General features: G+C 41.2%; 2 protein-coding genes across 2 annotated transcripts in view; one reads left to right on the forward strand and one right to left on the reverse strand.

Moving 5' to 3' along the window:
- The window catches only part of PIGB (phosphatidylinositol glycan anchor biosynthesis class B), a 51,621-nt gene extending 35,620 nt beyond the window's left edge, over nt 1–16,001 (forward strand). The window contains exons 9-12 of the mRNA XM_073618760.1: nt 2,815–2,879; nt 6,307–6,508; nt 9,977–10,157; nt 15,312–16,001. Of these exons, the coding sequence (XP_073474861.1) occupies nt 2,815–2,879; nt 6,307–6,508; nt 9,977–10,157; nt 15,312–15,431 (568 nt within the window). The 3' untranslated portion in view covers nt 15,432–16,001. The remainder of the gene's footprint in view (nt 1–2,814; nt 2,880–6,306; nt 6,509–9,976; nt 10,158–15,311) is intronic.
- Nucleotides 15,967–20,208, reverse strand: part of CCPG1 (cell cycle progression 1) — an 80,873-nt gene continuing 76,631 nt past the window's right edge. The window contains 1 exon segment of the mRNA XM_073618759.1: nt 15,967–17,098. Within this exon segment, the coding sequence (XP_073474860.1) occupies nt 16,933–17,098 (166 nt within the window). The 3' untranslated portion in view covers nt 15,967–16,932.

Genomic DNA, 20,208 nt, shown 5'->3' on the forward strand with positions numbered 1-20,208 from the left:
TAATTTTTTTTTCTGAAGAATACACTGCGCTGGTTTATGTGCCTGTGTGCATAGGCACATTACAATTAATGGGCTGTATTTTAGCTCCGTAAAAAAATAAGCTGTACTGAGCTTTTTCAAGCTGCAATGTGCAAGAGGCCTTATATTCCCTTTTCTTCACTTTCTGTAAAATACAGAATTTGAAACCTGTTTTGATTTGGAATAGACTGTACAGTGTTTCCAATGCATTTGTGTGTATGGAAATAAAAGCTATTAGGCCTCATGCACACTGGACGTTTTTGCAGCTGCTGTTGTTGGCTTTTGGCGTTTTTTTTCTGCAGCCAGTAAACACCCCAGCATGTTATCCTATGTGTCCATGCACACATAGGATGTTCTCAGCTGGTTTCCTTTTTCTTTGAATTAAAAAAAAAAACAAAAACTTTTTATTGAAGTAAATGCATACAGCCCATAACAAAATAACCAGGCATAGACATAGTATGAAGCATTTCAGCATGAAGAGCATCTCCACTCCACAGCCTGTCCATGACCAGATCCGTCCAGCAAGCCCGGGTACATTCAGCCATGGGAGCCAGAGTTTTTCAAACTTTCTCAAACAACCCCAATGCTGATAAATAATCTTTTCCATCCTGAGTGTATTACCTACAGCAGCAATCCACTCTGTGACTGTGGGAGGACTCTCCGACTTCCAGTACGTTCTCAGTGTTTTTTGGCAGGAAAATTTTCTGGTTGAAAATACCCCCATAACTAATGGGTTTTAAGAGTAGTTTTTCAGCTGTAAAAATGCTCTAACTCTGATAAAAGCTTAGAAACGCTGAGAAACACAGCTATTCTATGTTTATCGGCGTTTTCGAGCCATAAGCTTTTGTGGGAGTATAGTTTTGCTAAAAACAAATGAAAAAAAAAAAAAAAGCAACAGCTGGAAAAAACGTTAAATGTATCACTAGATGTCATTACAAAATGTATAAAAGAAAATGAACATATCCTCATAAAGACCCTTTTCACTAAAGAGACCCTGTCACCAGAACATTCATTTCAAAACAATCTTCTCATAAGGTTATATGTGTATTTCATTTTTATTCTCTTTTGTATATTATTTACTTAGAAAAGCCTTCCTTGTGTAGACATCCAAAAGACTTCTGACTGCTGGGCTCTGCCATCTTGAATGTGATGTCAGCAGATTCAGAGCTGTCACTGAAGTTACTTGACACAGCCAAAGAGGGAATACTGTAGAGCAGTGATCTGCAAAATGCAGCCTTTATTCGGCCCTCGGGGGAACTGTTCTTCCCACTGAAATGAGGCACAATTCCTCCTCCTTACACGGATACCATTCCTCCCACTGACATCAATGATGGGGCACTATTCTTTATATTGACACAAACAATGGGGACCCTATTCCTTCCACTAATACCAATTATGGAGCGCTATTCCTTTACCTACTAGGCACAGGCACTATGTACATTTTTTTTTTAAATCCAGCTGACCACCAACTCTAAGACATTGTCTATTTCCACTGACACTGGGGCGATTTCTATTCCCACTGGCCAAATTCAGGCCCCCATAAAGGTCAAGGGAAAGTAAACTGGCCCCTTGTTTACAAAGTTTGGTGCCCTGTGCTATAGAGTGTCACTTGAGTGACAGCTGCATCTGCTGACATCATATTCAAGATGGCCCCACAGGTAAAAAATATCCAAACTGGAATGCAATAATGATAATACCTGGAGTTCAGCTTTAAATGCCTACTTCAGAAAGAGTCGATTCCCTGGCACAGCCACAAGGGGAATACTACAGACTCTTCCTGGAGTGGTCTATTTCCTTAGCAAGTTCAAAGGTGTAAATAAAAAGTCATTTAAGGAAAGGAAAAATGTTGCAATGTTGGGCAGCACAGTGGTATAGTGGGTAGCACTTTCACCTAGCAGCAAAAAGTGTTGCTGGTTTGAATCCCGACCATGACACTACCTGCCTGGAGTTTGCATGTTCTCCCTGTGCCTGTGTGGGTTTCCTCCGGGTACTCCGGTTTCCTCCCATACTGTAAAAACATGCTGGTAGGTTAATCAGATCCTGTCTAAATTGGCCCTAGTATGTGTATGAACGTGAGTTGGGGACCTTAGATTGTAAGCTCCTTGAGGGTAGGGACTGATGTGAATGTACAATGTATATGTAAAGTGCTGTGTAAATTGACGGCGCTATATAAGTACCTGAAATAAATACAAATTAAAAAATAAGTAAGCATTTAAAGCTGAACTCCAGGTATGATCTTTATTGTATACTTGCATTGGTCCAGTTTGGTACAGTGACTGTCCGCTCCCCCTGGTGGTGTAAAATATGCATCATTACATTACTGGATCAGTGCAAGTTTCCAATAAAGATCATACCTGAATTTGAGCTTTAAGACTCGCTTTATCTGTGCTTTTACCTGCAATTTTGTAAGTTGGTGACCGGGTCTTTTTTTATTTTTTTTTTTAAAACAACCTTTAGTAATGAAAGTTTTGTTCTATATAAACCCTAAGTTTTCATTCTTGTAATTGTAAATAAGGTTATATATACATTGATGAATTAGTGTGGATAATAAAGATACACTGTACATGTACAAGGATTTCTAAACTACGTGAAATCTGAATATGGAATACAATATTCCATAATCCATACTGTCCATACTACAAAGAAATTACCTGGCTACTCTGTTTAGGGTCTCCTTGTTATTCTATTGGTTTGCAATGACTTTATAGATTATAATTTTTTTTTTTTTTTTATTGCATTAATGACAATGTTTCCTTCTTCCCTTTTTTTTTTTTTTTTTTTTTTTTTTATTTTAAGCTTTTTAAGCCATAAAGAATTTCGATTTATCTATCCGGTGTTGCCGCTCTGCATGATCTTCTGTGGTAAGATGATGGTTCAAGACACTTTTATTTACTACTTGTTAAAGTGGTTGTAAAGTCAGCCCCCCTAATACCTGAGCCCCATCTCTATCCAGCGATGTCCACGAGTCCCTCAGCCGCCTGGGACTCTCCCTCCTGATTGGCCGGGGCACAGCAGTGGCGCCATTGGCTCCCGCTGCTGTCAATCAAACTCAGACAATCAGGAAAGAGAGGGGGTGGGGCTGAACCGCAGCTCTGTGTCTGAATGGATACGCGGAGCTGCAGCTCGGGTACCCCCATAACAAGCTGCTAGCTGTGCCAGGGACCCGAGAAGAAGAGGAAGATCTAGACTGCTCTGTGCAAAACCACTGCACCGGGCAGGTAAGTATAACTTGTTATTGTTATTTTAATATGGAAAAAAAAAAGAGATTTTACAATCACTTTAACATTATTTAATGCTGAACTCTGGGATTGCTTCATCTTTTCCCTGTCAGCCACTACTTCTCTGATATTGCACCTTATGTACATTTTCCTATTGCCTTTCTCTTTAGCACAAAGGACTTCTTTTAGCTATGGTGACCTCATTCATCGTTCCCGCAAATGCCAGGGATTTCTGGCAGCTGGTGCGAGAGATCGTCAGTTCTTACAGACTTATGCCCCGTACACACGGTCGGATTTTCCGACGGATAGGACCTTGTTGTCGGAAATTCCAACCGTGTGTGGGCTCCATCACACATTTTCCATAGGAATTTCCAACACACAAAGTTTGAGAGCTTGCTATAAAATTTTCCGACAACAAAATCCGTAGTCGGAAATTCCGATCGTGTGTACACAAATCCGACGCACAAAGTGCCACGCATGCTCAGAATAAATTAAGAGACGAAAGCTATTAGCCACTGCTCCGTTTATAGTCCCGACGTACGTGTTCTACATCACCGCGTTCAGAACAATCGGATTTTCCGATAACTTTGTGTGACCGTGTGTATACAAGACAAGTTTGAGCCAACATTCGTCGGAAAAAATCCATGTATTTTGTTGTCGGAATGTCCGATCAATGTCCGATCGTGTGTACAGGGCATTAATGTTGATGGTCATGTGGGCAGTGACAGGGGAGTTCTGTACTCCTCTTCAGTAGGGATGAGCACAGGTGTGATCCTTATTTGGGTTGAAACCAAACCAGAATCACGTTGTCACTCCCGCCAAATTTGCGCCCAATCTGCCATAGCCAAGGCATTTCTCGCTGGGCATAACAGAGGTGAGCATGTTCATGACATAATTGACCTAAAAGGGTCATGTTCGGACCAAACTCCTGCTCATCCATACTCTTCAGTCACCCACATAGTAACAAATTACCAAAGGAAATATTCTTTATAATAAAAACAGAATATGTTAGCTGACACAATTTTTTTATTATACATTACAAGCCTCAAATATAATTTTGTTCATGCCAAGTGCATCCATGCTACATAGTGTGTTTTAATATAACTCTTCCAGGTATTTATTACCTCTCACAGAGATTAAAGTATGCCTATTGGCAATTCCATCATTTCCTTTTTCTTTCTAGAAGGATGGAGCCATTTTTTTCAGGCATCATCAAGGGGCAGCATTTACTTTTTCAGACTGAAATTCTGTCTCCGAGCTGTCACAATAATGTGTTGTAAGTCTTGATGCCTCTGCAGTGCTTGGCTGTGTTGATACATGTCTGACACAGATCAGTCCAAGCTACACCCTCTCACTTTGTGACTTGCTGCAAAATCATAGAGGGGAGATTTACTAAAACGGGTGCACACAGAATCTTGTGCAGCTGTGTATAGTAACCAATCAGAATCCGGGTTTTACTGTCAAAGCTTAATTGAACAAGCTGAAGTTAGAAGCTGGCTACCATACACAGCTGCACCATATTCTGTGTGCACCAGTTTTAGTAAATCTCCCTCAGTGTTGCAGTTTGATCACAGGGGGTGAGAAGACTGAGGAAATATTCTTCCTGCCTGCAGCACACTGATGACATTGTCTCTGCCTAAGAAAAGGCTTTGCATGAAGCTTTTCTTTTTTTTTTTCTTTTTTTTTTTTGTACACCTGTAAAATTCATGAAAGTTTCACATTAAGGATTCTATTTATTACAGGTACTTGCATAGCGCTGACCATTTATGCTTTACATATACTGTATATTGTACATTTACATCAGTCCCTGCCCTCAATGGAGGGTTACAATCTAAGGTTCCTACGTGCAGGTTCACACTGGTGTGATTTCTGATGTGACTCGAGTCACACAGAATTGCATGACAACAGAAATCACATTTTCAGTGCTGCCCATTCACATCAATGCAGTGCAATTTTGGAAAAGGTTCCTGTGCTACTTGGCTCTATGGAATATGGTAACCACATCCAAAGTTGCATCGCAACCGTGTGAACCGAGCATTACTCACATATACAATTTGTGCCAATTTAGACAGGAGCCAAATAACCTACCAGCATGTCTTTGGAGTCTGGGAGGAAACTGGAGTACCCGGAGGAAACCCACACAGGGAAAACATGCAAACTCCAGGCAGGTAGTGCTGTAGTTGGGATTCAAACCGATGACCCAAGTGCTGCTAGGTGGAAGTGCTAACCACTTAGCCACTAATGTTTCCACCACTATTCTCAAAACACTGGGTGTAAACCCAACTTTTATAGCTGAGCACTTGTCTTGAGTACAGTGGGAATAAGCAATTGGGTAATATACTGTATGTATCTCGTAGTTATGACATGGACATTTGTATTAACCTAGACAAATATGACGAATATGGTTATAATCTAAATTGAGCAGGGGAGTAAAAAAATGTTTTATTGGCATTTAATATATTGGAAAATAAAGATGGAAGTTTCAACAAGCTTAATTGACTTTTTTTTTTTTCAAAAAAAGCTTTATTTGACAAATGCATTGATTAAAGTAAGTGACATAGATTAAGGTATGCATAGGTTACAGTTTCCTTAACGGATCCAACATTAACAAAGTTGTATGAAATCAAACAGAGAGCACGTCACTAAAGGTAATGTGGTGGCGCTAATTGTGATAGCTGGGACTTTGTCCCAATAAACATTCCAAGTGAAGTTTACCATGTGATTGTGCTAGCGAAATAAAACCGGTTACCACTCAGTTGTAGGAGGGGGAATCATCTGGTATCCATCCGGACTCGTTGGATTTTTGCATGTCAAAAATTGCTTTAAGGGGTTTTATAGGATAGTGATATTTATTTGTGAGTGTGGTTTTAGCGAGAGAGCGTGAGAAAAATAATAGCATGTTGGCATTTGATTATGCGGTGGGGGGAGGAAGTATGTTGGGATGAGGTAACTGTGGAGGTATAAGGACTAAGAGGGGGTTTAAAGAGGGGGGAAATGATTGGGGGGGGGGGATTTAGCTTAATTGATTTTTATTATTATATATACATATTATTTTTTTTTTCTTTTTTAGGTTTCTCCTTTTCTCATTTTAAATGTTGGAAGAAGACAGCTGTTGGTGTTTTGGTGGTGTCAAACCTCCTTCCTGCCCTTTACACTGGCTTAGTTCATCAAAGAGGAGCTCTTGATGTAATGTCTAATATTCAACAGCTGTGTAAAAAAGAGAATTCCTCCCTCCTGGTTCTAATGCCCTGTCACTCCATTCCCTACTACAGGTGAGCACACTTGGCACTAACAATAAAAAGAATCGGCAATAGCTGTACTTGCACAAGAAACACATTTTTCAGTCTTAGGCCCCTTTCACGCTTATACGACTTCAAAGCCGCGCGATTTTACCGCGATTTGGGAGCAGTACGACTTTGCCACAACTTTGGCATTAACCATTCTCAGCTTGTGCTTACAAAGTCGTGCTGAAATCGTGTCTATATTATTCAGGTACGATTTGCATGCTACTTGAGGGTTTAACATTGAGGTCTATGGAGTACAAATCGTATGGAAGTTGGACCAAAGTAGTGCAGGGACTACTTTGAAGTCGGCACGACTTAAATTCGTGCCAATATGAATGGTAGTCATTGAAAATCATGGAGAATGACTTGTCATGCGATTTTGCAGTACAAAATTGTGGGCCAAGTCGTATAAGTGTGAAAGGAGCCTAATAGGGAGAAACATGGATGCTGCCATTGCTGACCTTTTGAAAATAAACAGTTGGCTGGCCCAGTCTTAGGCTGGGTTCACATATATGCGAAGGATGTGTTTTTAACAATTTGCATAACATGTGCTTTCAATGGAGCCAGTTCACACATGTGCAGGGTGGCCCCAGTGCAGTTTTGCAAATACAGCACCTCCAAATATAGAATATTACAAACTTAAAGGTGTGCTCTCAACGCAGCATTCATAATGTGCAAAAAGCATCCACAATATTCAAATATGATAATAAAAATAAATCAGTATGAATAAAAGGCCAATGCAAAAGAGTCCAAAACATGTAATAAATATCAGTTCAAAGAAAGTGTCCTCTACCAGCAAATGGACATCCTCTCCACCATGCATGAGCAACAGAACTAAAATGCACTCACTGACATTAAAACTGCCAGAGGAAAGCAGCAACATGTGAGTTTGTGTCAATCAGATCCTTCATTCGTGGTCAACCAGCTCCATTTTTGCAATGGGGACACCCTGAAGTACCCAGACAGTATCAAGCAAACCTTCTTGCTGTCTCCAGTGGTGAGAAGCGGTACTGCAGACTGTCTCCACATACACACATGTTGCTGCTTTCCTCTGGCAGCTTTAACCACTTCCCATCCACGCCAATTCTGACATTTCTCTCCTACATGTAAAATTCATTATTTTATTTTTTTTTTTTTTGCTAGAAAATCACATAGAACCCCCAAACATTATATATATATATATATATATATATATATTTTTTAGCAGAATACAATGGCGGTCATTGCAACTTTTTATTTTGTACGGTATTTGCGCAGCAATTTTTCTAACACTTTTTTTTTTGAGGGGGGGGGGGGGGATGCTTTTAAAGAAAAAAACATTAAAGTTAGCCCAATGTTTTGCATAAATGTTTATGAAGTTACGCCGAGTAAATACCGTATTTATCGGCGTATAACATGCACATTCATTTTAAGAGGGAAGTTTCAGGACAAAAACAAAAATTTTAAATTAGGAATTTTGGAGCAAAATAAGGGTCAGTGCCCATCTGCAGCCTCATCAATCCACATCAATGCAGCCTCACGATTGCCTTCAATGCAGCAGCCTCACCATTGCCATCAGTGCAGCCTGATTGACGTCCACCTGCAGCCTAGAGGGGACAGGGAGGGGGTGGGACGAGCGCCGACAGATTACATACAAAGAGAATCTCCTATGATAGACAGAACAGTGGTCCAATGGCGGCCCAGGAGACAGGACTTCCTGTTACAGAGGCTGCCAAGTAAACAGGAGATTCTCGCTGTATGTAATCTGACAGCGCTCGTCCGGCCCCCTCCTTGTCCCTTCTGAGGCAGCTAAAATTGAAGTATTGGCGTATAACACGCTCAAGCTATTTGCACCCGATTTTCATGGTAAAAAAGTGAGTGTTATACGCCAATAAATACAGTAGATACCTAACATGTCACGCTTCAAAATTGCACACGCTCATGGAATGGCGCCAGACTTCAGTACTTAAAAATCCCCATAGGTGACGCTTTAAATTTTTTTACTGGTTACATGTTTTGAGTTACAGAGGAGGTCTAGGGCTAGAATGTGGGCGGGACTTGCGTATGCGTTCGCTTCTGCGTGCAAGCACATAGGGACAGGGGCACTTTAATTTTTTTTTTTTTTTTCTTTATTGTTAATTTTACTTTGCTTTTTTTAGTTTGACACTTTAAAAAAAAAAAAAAATTCATCACTTTTACTCCTATTACAAGGAATGTAAACATCCCTTGTAATAGGAATATGGCATGATTAGTCCTCTTTACAGTGAGATATGGGGTCATTAAGACCCCACATCTCACCTCTAGGCTGGGAAGCCTGAAATCAAAAAAAGAAATAAAGCTATCTCAGCTTTCCAGCCGAGGCGGCGCCATTTGTTTGAATGCAGTCGTGACGTCATAACATCACGCCCGGCCTCTGAACGATCATAGAGATTCCAGCGACCATCCGGTCCACCGGAAATCTCTATGGTTACCATCCGGGGCCGGCGGATCCTGTCTCCGTCTCACCGATGGAAGCGGTGTGTCGGTAGAAGCACCAGAGGGCGGCGGGAGGGGGGCGTCCCCTCTCGCCACCCGTAAGAACGATCAGGCGATGGAACAGCCGCTATGATCATTCTCATGGTGTAGGGAATCACCGACTGAAAAAGCCGATATCTGAATGATGTCTGTAGCTGCAGGCATCATTCAGATATACCCCCACAAAGTCAAGGACCTCATATGACGTACCTTGAGCGGTAGGAGGTTAATGTCAGTGAGTGCATTTTAGTCTTAATTAAGACAAGTACACAGTACAGAGGGATATGCTTTGTTCATATTTCATGCCTGAGATTTACAACCACTTTATTATCATTTATTTTAAAATAAATTATCAGTACTTACTGAGCCCTATTTAGTTATTTGTGAATAGGTGTCGGTGCTCATTTAGTAAATTCACTGAAAACTGGCTTTGGTTTAGATTTATTTGGGCACTCCGTGTGTCAGACACTCCTCAACAATTCCCTAAAGCAGGATTAAACTCTGCATTTTTTTTTTCAATGGCTCCCAGGAGCTTTTAGCCATAATGTGCTAGTATGCACCACATATTAGCACATTATGACTTTACCTGTCAGTCCCCTCCTGCGCTGTGCTGTCAGCGCTCCCGCTGGTCACAGGCACCTCCATTATTTTCTGGTCTTCCAGTTTCGGACGGTTTGAGCAATTGATTGGCTGGGCCACAATGCCATGACCTCAGTGCATGCACACAGGATGTCACATCATCGTGGCACAGAGCCATGTCATAAATGTACTCTGAGCTTTGCATGTGTGGCTCATTGTACATTAACGCCGGGAGACCAATAGAAAAGGTCAGGTTTAATTCCACTTTAAAATGATAGCTTTTAATCTATCCTCCAAATGTATGTAAATACAAGATATGTATGTAAACTTTATTCTCACGTTTACTGTAGGTGTAAGTTTTTTTTTTTTTTTTGTCTTTTTTAGTCATGTTCACTGCCCTCTAAAGATGAATTTTCTTGAGTGTCCCCCGGATATTGGAGACCCTGAGATGTATGTGGATGAAGCTGAGCTCTTTTATATGAGCCCCATAGCCTGGCTTAATGCAGAATTTCATGATACCACGAGACTACCGACACATCTGGTAATGTTCAGTGCTCTAGAAAAGGTGAGGATAAGCATGATATAATGTATTAGTCTTACCAGCATCTGGATTATCACACGCTATCTCTCCCTTGTGCTTAAAGAGGGGGAGTCCACCTAAAAAAAAAAAAAAAAAAAAAAAAAAAAAAAATATTAAAAGCCAGCAGCTACAAATACTGCAGCTGCTGACTTTTAATAAATGGACACTTACCTGTCCTGGAGTCCAGCGATGTCAGCAGCCGAAGCCGATCAATCGTTCGGCTCTCGGCTGCCGCCGCCATTCTCTGTGAGGGAATCGGGAAGTGAAGCGTTGTGGCTTCACTTCCTGTTTCCCTACTGTGCATGCGCGAGTCGCGCTGCACGTCCTAAGTGGTCCCTGCTATCTCCTGGGACCTGTGTGTTTCCCAGGAGACAGCGGGGGTGCGGGAAGGGGTGTGACTCCCGCGGGAGTCTATTCCAGGAAGTGGGTGCAAATACCTGTAGTAGACAGGTATCTGCACCCCCCCTCCCCCCTGAAAGGTGCCAATTGTGACACCGGAGGGGGGGTTGGAATCAGATGAGCAGAAGTTCCACTTTTAGGTGGAACTCCGCTTTAATTTGCTGCTGTTCTAAACCTCTCTGTATCCCCAATGCCAATATTGTTTCGTTTGAATTCCTTATTCATTGTCAACAATATATTGGTTTAATTGAAACCAATGAATGCCCCTTGTCATGCTTTTTGATATGTTACCAATAAAAAATGTGAACAGAAAAGGTGAAGATAGTAAAGTCACTTGACTGATCTGGAGTGAAATGATTGGCTGTAATAGTAATCAAATGTAGCTTTGTGCAAGTGTTAAAGTACAGTTCAGCTTTTGGTGTAGTTATACTTTGTCGGGCTTAAAGAGGATTTCCACTTTTGCAGTCTATTTAACGGCTTTTCCGGACCGCCCACCACATATATACTGCGGCAGGGCTGCCCGGCTGCGCAAAATCGCGTACCTGTATGTGATTTTGTGCACGTGGTTTATGAGGTGCTCCCGCTGTGATTGGACACAGTGGGAGCCAATCAGCGGATCCGGCGGCTGCGCCCCACCGATCGTTCTGTGGAGAGACTGAGCAGCAGTGTGCCCTGTGTAAACAAAGCAAACCGCTGATCTGTCAAGGAGCAAAAGAGAGATCATAGCTGAAACACGATCTCTTTTCCTCCAGTGTATCCACTCCTCCCACAGAGAAACACCGCCCCAGGCACACACTTAACCCTTTGATTGCCCCTGGTGTCAATCCTTTCCCTGCCAGTGTCATTTATACTGTGACTGCATTTTTTTTTTTTTTTAGCATTGATCACTATATTGGTGTAACTTGGTCTCTAATTTGTCAGCCACAATGTCACAGTCCCACTAAAAATCGCTGATCACCGCCATTACTAGTAAAAATTAAAAATAAAGCCCCTACATATATCCCATAGTTTGTAGATGCTATAACTTTTTTGTGCAAACCAATCGATATACGCTTTTTTTTTTTTTGCTTTTTTTTACGAAAAATAAGTAGCAGAATACATATTGGTCTAAATTGATTAAGAAATTTGATTTTTTTTTATATAATTTTTTTTTTATTGGGACTGTATTATAGCAGAATGAAAAAACAATATTGTTTTATATTCAAAATTGTTGGTCTTTTTTTTGGTTATAGCGCAAAAAATAAAAACCGCAGAGGTGATCAAATACCACCAAAAGAAAGCTTTATTTGTGGGGAAAAAATTATTTTATTTTTGTACATGGTCGCAGGACTGCGCAATTGTCAGTTAAAGTAACGCAGTGCCATATCAGAAAAAAATGCCTAGTCAGGAAGTGGGTAAAGCCTTCCAGAGCTGAAGTGGTTAAAGAAAACCCCACTATGTTTCTTACGTGTTCCCATTTACACACCATGCCTACAAAATATTGCTTACCTTTAACTGTTTCTTAGGAGAAGATGTGTCATGGCTGATCGCAAGCATTTCTCAGCAAGTTCAGCGTGATCTGTCCCAATAGAAAGGCTTAAGGTGGCCATAGTGTGTGTGTGTGTGTTTGTGTTTTTTTTCTCTTGATTGAACAAAAAAATTAAAAACGAGTTCCTCCATCCAGGAGGATAGCAGAATCTTGCCTGCTGAAACATTGTATTCTAACAGCAGGGGACTCTGCTGTCAGAATACACTGATCAGCGGTTGCAGCCAATTGGCTGCAACTGCTGATCCAGAAAAGTTTTCAAACATTGAAAAAAGTCGATCATCTCAAAACAGCAAACAAAGACAGCCATACATGAATCAAAATTCAGCAGGTCGCTGCTTAAGCAGCTGAAATTTTTATCCGTGTATGGCCAGCTTTAAGGATAGGATGAGCTCCCTCTCATTACCATACAATGGAGAAGCCCAGCTCCTAAATATTTAACCCGTTGTTAAAGTGTTACTAAACCCACAACCGTAAAATCAGTCTGTATATGCTTACTTGTAATACTCACCGTGGAACCTAAGGAATTAATCCTGCGCATTGTGTTTAAAAGGCTGTTTGATCCGCCCCTTCTTTTATCATCCCCAATCCATCTGGTAATAGTCTTGGAGTCACTCTGCACATGCTCAGTTTGGTGTGTATTGCTAGAAAGTGTTGTGTTGTTTTTATTTGGGGGGCTGATGAGTAAAGGTATTTAGCAGTTTATATTTACTAAAACGATTGCATTTCCATGCTCTGTGAGAGACCAGATATAGCGAATGCATGGTCCTGGGTTTAGTGACACTTTAAGACGGTGTTCAAAGCTAGTACAACTTATGAGAGATCTGCCTGCGCAGTACAGACAGGTTTAATTATGGTAAACACCGCTTCCTATCCCCCCTCATAAACAAAGAGAACTAGTGAGATTTTTCTTTGCTGGAGTTTCCAGAGATGAGGATCTAAAACACATGTAACAGATATAAAATAGGTGTTATCCTAATTTGGCTGCAACAGTAGAAATACTTTAAATACCCTTGCCCAACCCTCTTTCAAGTCTTATATTCAAAGCCTAAGTGCAGTCAAAATCAAGAACAGAAAAATCACATTTTAGTAGAATGTGTCCTCTATATTGCTTCCTCTGCTGTTAATAATTCTCCACTGTAGCTATACTACAGCTTCTATGAATGGAAAGTGATCTATGAATAGAGGAGCGGTCGGTGATTGAGAGCTCTGCCCCCTACATTCATAGAAGCTGTACTTGGGCTACTATGAATGGCGAAGCTGGGTGGAAAGGGCAGACATAGTCGGGCTCTCTTGATGAGAGCCTGTAGCAGCAGAGAAATCAACACAAGGGATACATCCTACTGACTAAGTTATGTCCCTTGTGCTGATTATTTTGTTTTTTTTGGCTTCAGTTAGGTTTTCCCTTGTCCCAATTCCACTGAGATCTTTGAGGCCTGCTCAACACCACTCAACCACTTCTGGACCGCCAACCGCACATACTGTGGCAGGGTGGCCCGGCTGCGTGAACCGACGTACCTGTATGTCGGTCCGTGCATTGATACAGCGGGCGCGTGAGAGCTCATCCGCAGGTCCGGCGGACTGTATGTCTGCCGGCCACCCACAATCACGGTGAAGAGAGACAGAATGGGGATCAGAGGCGGATCCCCATCATGACTGGGGAGGAGAAAGAGAGAGATATCAGCTGTTCCTAGTAATCAGGAACAGCGATCTCTCTTTACTCCCAGTCAGTCCGTCCCCCTGACAGTTAGAAAGCATCTCCCTAGGGAACACTTAACTTCACCACTAGTGTTAACTCCTTCCTTGCCAGTGTCATTTATACAGTGATCATTGCATTTTTATAGCACTGATCACTGTATTGGTGTCACTGGTCACCAAAAAGTGTCACTTGGGGTCAGCTTTGTCCACCACAATCCTGCTATAAAAAAAAAAAAAAAAAAAAAAAAAAAAATCGCTGATCCCCGCCATTATTCGAAAAAAAAAAGTCCCTAAATCTTTCCCCTATCTTGTAGAGGCTATGACTTTTGCGCAAACCATTCAATATACGCTTATTGATTTTTGTTTACCAGAAATATGTAGCAGAATACATATTGGCCTAAACTGATGAATAAATTTGTTTCTTTTGGATATATATTATAGCAGAAAGTTTTTGTTTTTTTTTTTTGTCTATTTTTTTGTTTATAACACAAAAAATAAAAACCGCAGAGGTGATCAAATACCACCAAAAGAAAGCTCTATTTGTGGGGGAAAAAAAAGGGAACAATTATTATTGGTGTACAGCGTTGCACAACCGTGCAATTGTCAGTTAAAGCAACGCAGTGCCTTATCGCAAAAAAGGGCCTGGTCGTTAAGGGGTTAAATCCTTTCTGGGCTGAAGTGGTTAAAGTCTTCACCTGCAAATTCAGCTCTTACTGATCAGGAGTCCCACAATCCTCCATTCAATCCCAGACTGTAATCCATTTGTCCTGGAATACAGAACTGAGTGCTGCACCCATAAGGTGGAGGTGGACCCAATAGTGAAGAATTTGATGAAAAGGCTGCACAGTGGGGCATCATAGCCCAATAGGTGTATTTCCATTAAAAGTGCACTTTTAGCTTCTCCATCAACTAAAGTATACAAATGAATGTGAGGGATTCATAACACCAATGTTCAGTGTTGAATGATTTTTGGCACATAAGTACTCTTTACTTACTCGCCCATCCCCCCCCCCCCCCCCAGGAGAACACAATAGCTGCACGGGAGGGATTTAGGCATGCAGAGTGTGGCCCAATAAGTGAGGCTCCTCCTCACTGACTGTGATTGACAGCAATGGCTCCCACTGCTGTGTCTGAGCCAATGAGGACGGAGAGAGCCTCTACCCCTGTGCACATCTCTGGATCGAGATCGGGCTCAGGTAAGTATAAGGGGGAGCAACACGCAGGTTTTTTTTTTACCCTAATGCAGAGAATGCATTAAGGTAAAGTAGTTCTAAAGCCTGAAGTCTTTTTAAGATCACAAACATGTTTTTACTTATCAAATCTCCTATACAATTGATTTTTGTTCCTCATTCTTTGTGATAATCCAGTGCTGCTTTTTGTAACATCTAAAATTCCATTAGTTGAAAGAAGAGCTAGTGTTCAGTACAAATCTACTTCTGAACAGATTTACATGGCCTAGCCATATTTACTCTGAGCCTCTGAATAATGACCAATGTTTTCTCTTTTCTTTTGCACAGGAAATAAGTACGTTTCTGACTACAAACAGTTATGTGAAGAAAGCATCTATATTCCATACACATGTGCCAGAGGGTCGAATTGGAAGCCACATCTACATGTATGAACGGGACCTGAACTGAAGGAGGGTGATGTTTTGGGTCATGCTGTATGTCATCGTAAAGGGGATAAGATCCTTTGTAGGCCCAACTAAATAGAACATAAAGATGCAATATTAATATTGAAGTGACAATGCCATTCCTACAAACTTACCTCATTTTTACTTGATCACTGTGATGCAACAATGACTTATCACTGTGACGCAACGATAATAATATTTCTATGAGGCTTTGCACCCTGGGGCTTCACTTCTCAATTGGTATTGGGATCTTTGAAGAAATGGATTTGTCAGATGTTGCTATATGACTGAGTGGACAGATGTGGTTTAAAAACGCCCAGAGGGTGCTTTCTGGACGATGGATGGCAGAGCATTCCATATTGTGAGCGGTGTGTGATGAAATACAAGCGGCAAATGTAGTTTGTTTTTTTTCGAGGGGGAAGAACTACATTTCAAATAGTTTGCCCTTCGAAGTATGTAATCAAGCAAGAGCCACGAATCAAAGTCGCTACTGGATGTGTGTGTGTGTGTATAAATTACCCACAAAGAAAACAAAAAGATGATTTTAAATAAAGTTATTTTTTATTTTTTTTTATTCAGTGTCTTATTCTTCCTGCAAACACTGAGAACCAATTTTTTTTTTCTGATCCGCAAGAAATGAAATGAGAACATTACAAATTATTAGCGAAAATTCTGTTAATAGGAAAAGAAACTGAACACTGCACATCTATTAGCACAGAAACACATCAGACAATTATTTGTTGTGATTCGGGGATCATAGATGACACGGAGTCGTGCAAGCAACCAAAAGTAATCTGTTCATTACTAAATGAAAATCTTAGCAAAGCTTAAACAGATTTCACAACGGAGAACACCAGCCACTTAGAGCCAGGATAACAGGATAGGGGGGTGTCATTTAGAAATAAAGGCACAAAGAGAGACAGTGCAGTGTCTGAGATTAAAAAACGGGGGGGACAATTTGATTGTACAATCAATTTCCTTTAGCTCTACCAATTACTATGTATGGCAAGAGCCAGCCTGATTGGATACAAATTGAATGGCTTATTTAAGTAGGCCCTCACCCTACATAGTTTTGGTAAATCTAAAATCGATTGTGCAATCAGATTGCAAAGTGTATGGCCAGCCTTACTTGCAGCTTCAATTGTAAAATTCTCATCTAGTAGTTACCAGTACACCACAACCTGTATAAAACATACTCCCAACATTTAGGATTTTATGCTTTCAAAACAAATAAAAAAAAAAATATTTGGAGAACTGACACAAACTATGTCAAATTTGTATGCTGGGGGGGTCAGTGTTACCCAGCCCCCCCCCCCCAATCATGGGATGACACAGAAATCACAAATAACAATTTCCAGTAAGAATCTGTCCATCGCCGTGCCTTTCTTTGGAAGTCCCCCACAGTTTCTCTAACAGAAATTGGAAAGGTTTAAAAATGTCCACAGTAACCCACTGCATATCTTGGCTCTAAGGCTAACTATATGATTGAAAGTGATTCATGCTATTCAATATTTTGGATCAAAGGGCAACTGCCCTAATTCTATTTCAACATTCGCCATGTGTCTTCCATTGGCACGCCCATGCTTATGCCATTTACCTTCTCTTTTAAATCGTGCTTGATTCTTCTGTTCTTGTTTTCTCTCTTTGTAAGCAGGTATTTTTTCAGGTTTCCTAGAAAACAATAGTAATTACAAATATAGAAAAGTAGTCACACATGTTAATTAATGCGCATTATTAAAACACAGTAACAGACCTGAGTGGTATGAATAGCCCAACAAGTGGAACCCCCTCCTGGAAAACAGCTGAAACCACAGTGAGTATTTGTGATTCTGTTCAGTCAGCCTTGTAATTTACAGACCTGTGACTTAAAGCAGTAGTTCTCAGCCCTGTCCTCAAGTACCCCCAACAGGCCATGTTTGCAGGTTTTTCTTTATCTTGCACAGGTGCTTTAACCACTTCAATACAGGGCACTTATACACCTTCCTGCCCAGACCAATTTTCAGCTTTCAGCGCTGTTGCAGTTTCAATGACAATTGCACGGCCATCCAACACTGTACCCAAACTTAATTTTTATCATTTTGTTCCCACAAATAGAGCTTTCTTTTGGTGGTATTTGATCACCTCTGCGGTTTTTATTTTTTGCTAAACAAATAAAAAAAATACCGAAAATTTTGAAAAAAATAAAAGTTTTGCTTTTGTTTCTGTTAAAAAAAATTGTAAATAAGTAAGTTTTCTCTTTCACTGATGGGCACAGATGAGGTGGCACCAATGAGCGGGCACTGATATGCAGCACTGATAGGCATTCATGATGGGCACTGATAGGCGACACTGAAAGGCTGCAAAGATGGGTTCTTATGGGTGGCACTGATAGGCGGCACTGATAGGCATCACTGGTGGCACTGGTAGGCATTGTGAGTGGGCACTGATTGGCAGCTGCCTGGGCACAGATTAGTATTTCCCTGGGGGTCTAGGGGGCATACCTGGTGGTCCAGTGTGGATGGCTTCCCTGGTGGTCCTGGGTGGGATCCGAGGGGGGGGGGGGGCTGTGCTGATCAGCACAGACCCCCCCCCCCCCCCCCCCCAGTCAGGAGAGCAGCCGATCGGCTCTCCTCTACTCGCGTCTGTCAGACATGAGTGAGGAAAAGCCGATCACCGGCTCTTCCTATTTACATCGTGATCAGCCGTGATTGGACACGGCTGATCACGTGGTAAAGAGTCTCTGTCAGAGACTCTTTACCTAGATCGGTGTTGCAACAACGATCGCCGCGATGCACACACCCAGGGGTGCGCTGCGGCTCAATATCTTGCGGAGGTCATATGACGCCCAGTCAGGATATTGAAACCACTTTGCCGCCGTCATTCTGCTATATGGCAGGCGGCAAGTGGTTAAATCAGAGTCAATTGCTTGGTATTTTGGACAGCTATTTTATCTAAGAAAATTCCCAAAATATGGCCTGTTGGGTACTTGAGGACAGGATTGAGAATCACTGACCTGAAGCACATCTAGGCAAATGACCTGCCCATTTTCTGGTTCAGCTTTCAGAGTCATCTTAACTTTACCAACCTACTGAGGCTGCCCATACATTATACAATTTTTTCCTTTAGATTTACCAAAACCATATAACATGAGGTCAAACCTAAACACTTTCAATTTGTATGCAATGAGGCAGGCCCTTATACAACATAGTTGAAGGTAAGGCTGACCATAGATGGTTTGAATCTCAGCCAGTTGTTTCAAACAGTGTGTGGGCAGGCTGAATGTACCAAGTCGATCAACTTTGGTACAACGGCCTGTCAGATTTACTTGCTATTATCGATAGTGGCTGCTATAGCCACTAGCAATAAATCACTGTCTTTCGTAGTTGCAGGAAAGAAATCCACACCGTCTATGGCCTGCCTAAAGCTGCTTTTACATTGCTCCATTGCAAAAATCCCATTTCGGTGAGTTTTACACGTGACACGTGGACACGTGACTCCAAAAAACACAAATTTTGTAATGTGTGTTCTATTCAATTTAATGGGGAGGTGTGTTTTTGGTACTTTTTTTTTACCGTACCAAAAATGCAGCACGCAGGACTTTTAAAAACGCAACTGACTGGTGTGCAGAGATAGGATCCATAGGATTTAATCATCATGCATAATTTTTTTTTTCTGCTTTTTGAAGAAAAACTGAATAGTGTGGAAGGGGTATAAACTGGACAAAAAAAAAAAAAAAAATCAGCAAACAGGTGACACATGAAAAGCAGTTTTTTTTTTTGCGGAACCAAAAATTGGGCAGTGTGGAACAAATGTGTGACTCAAGAGGAGCTGAACAAAAATAACAAATTAGCAGATGCCTGTTCCTATCATTTTTTTTTTTTGATGGAGTCCTTTTTAAATTTGGCATTGGCTGTTCTCTCTATGGGTTATTTCAATCTGCATTCATAAATATTACACGTGTTAAAAGAGAGTAGTAACTGGAAATGCATAATTTTAGGCCTACCATGTTAATTTTGGAATATGACCTTCAGTAGGCTGATTCCTAAAAGGAAGGATGGTGGCATGTTGCCAGTTACTATACATGTGCATTAGGGTGCCATTTTAATTAATGGAAATGCAACACACAGTGTGCTAACACACGTTGGAATATGTGTCTTAACACACAATGCATAGATGTGATGTGTGCCCAAAGGATATACAGTTGTGATAAAAATAGAGCGTCTAAAAAAGTGAGTAATGCTCACAGTCTGCATTTTTTTACAATATCAAACATTTACTGTATAAACTGAAAAATGCTGGAAGATTTAGCTTTCCTGTGAATCACTGAACGAATATTTAGTTGTATAAGTACTGTTCCTAAGAACAGCTTCACATCCGTCCAGCTCACAACGATTGCACTACATGCCACAATTCCTCTGTGTTTTTTTGGTTTTACCTCAGAAACAGCATTTATGATGTCCCCCCACAAGTTTTTTTATTGGATTAAGGTCCAGGGATTGGGCTGGCCACTCCATAACGTTAAGCTTGTTGGTCTGGAACCAGGATGCTTCTTCGCTTACTGGTGTGTTTGGGGTCGTTGTCTTGTTGAAATACCCATTTCAAGGGCATTTCCTCTTCAGCATAAGGCAACATGACCTCCAAGTATTTTGATGTATTCAAACTGATCCATGATCCCTGGTATGCAATAAATAGGCCCAACACCATAGCATGAGAAACATCCCCATATCATGATGCTTTCGCCACCATGCTTTTGTGTATACTGTGCCTGGAATTCAGTGTTTGGGGGGTCGCCTGACAAACTG

Source organism: Aquarana catesbeiana, linkage group LG03, assembly GCF_042186555.1.
Source record: "Aquarana catesbeiana isolate 2022-GZ linkage group LG03, ASM4218655v1, whole genome shotgun sequence".
Lineage (NCBI taxonomy): Eukaryota > Metazoa > Chordata > Amphibia > Anura > Ranidae > Aquarana > Aquarana catesbeiana.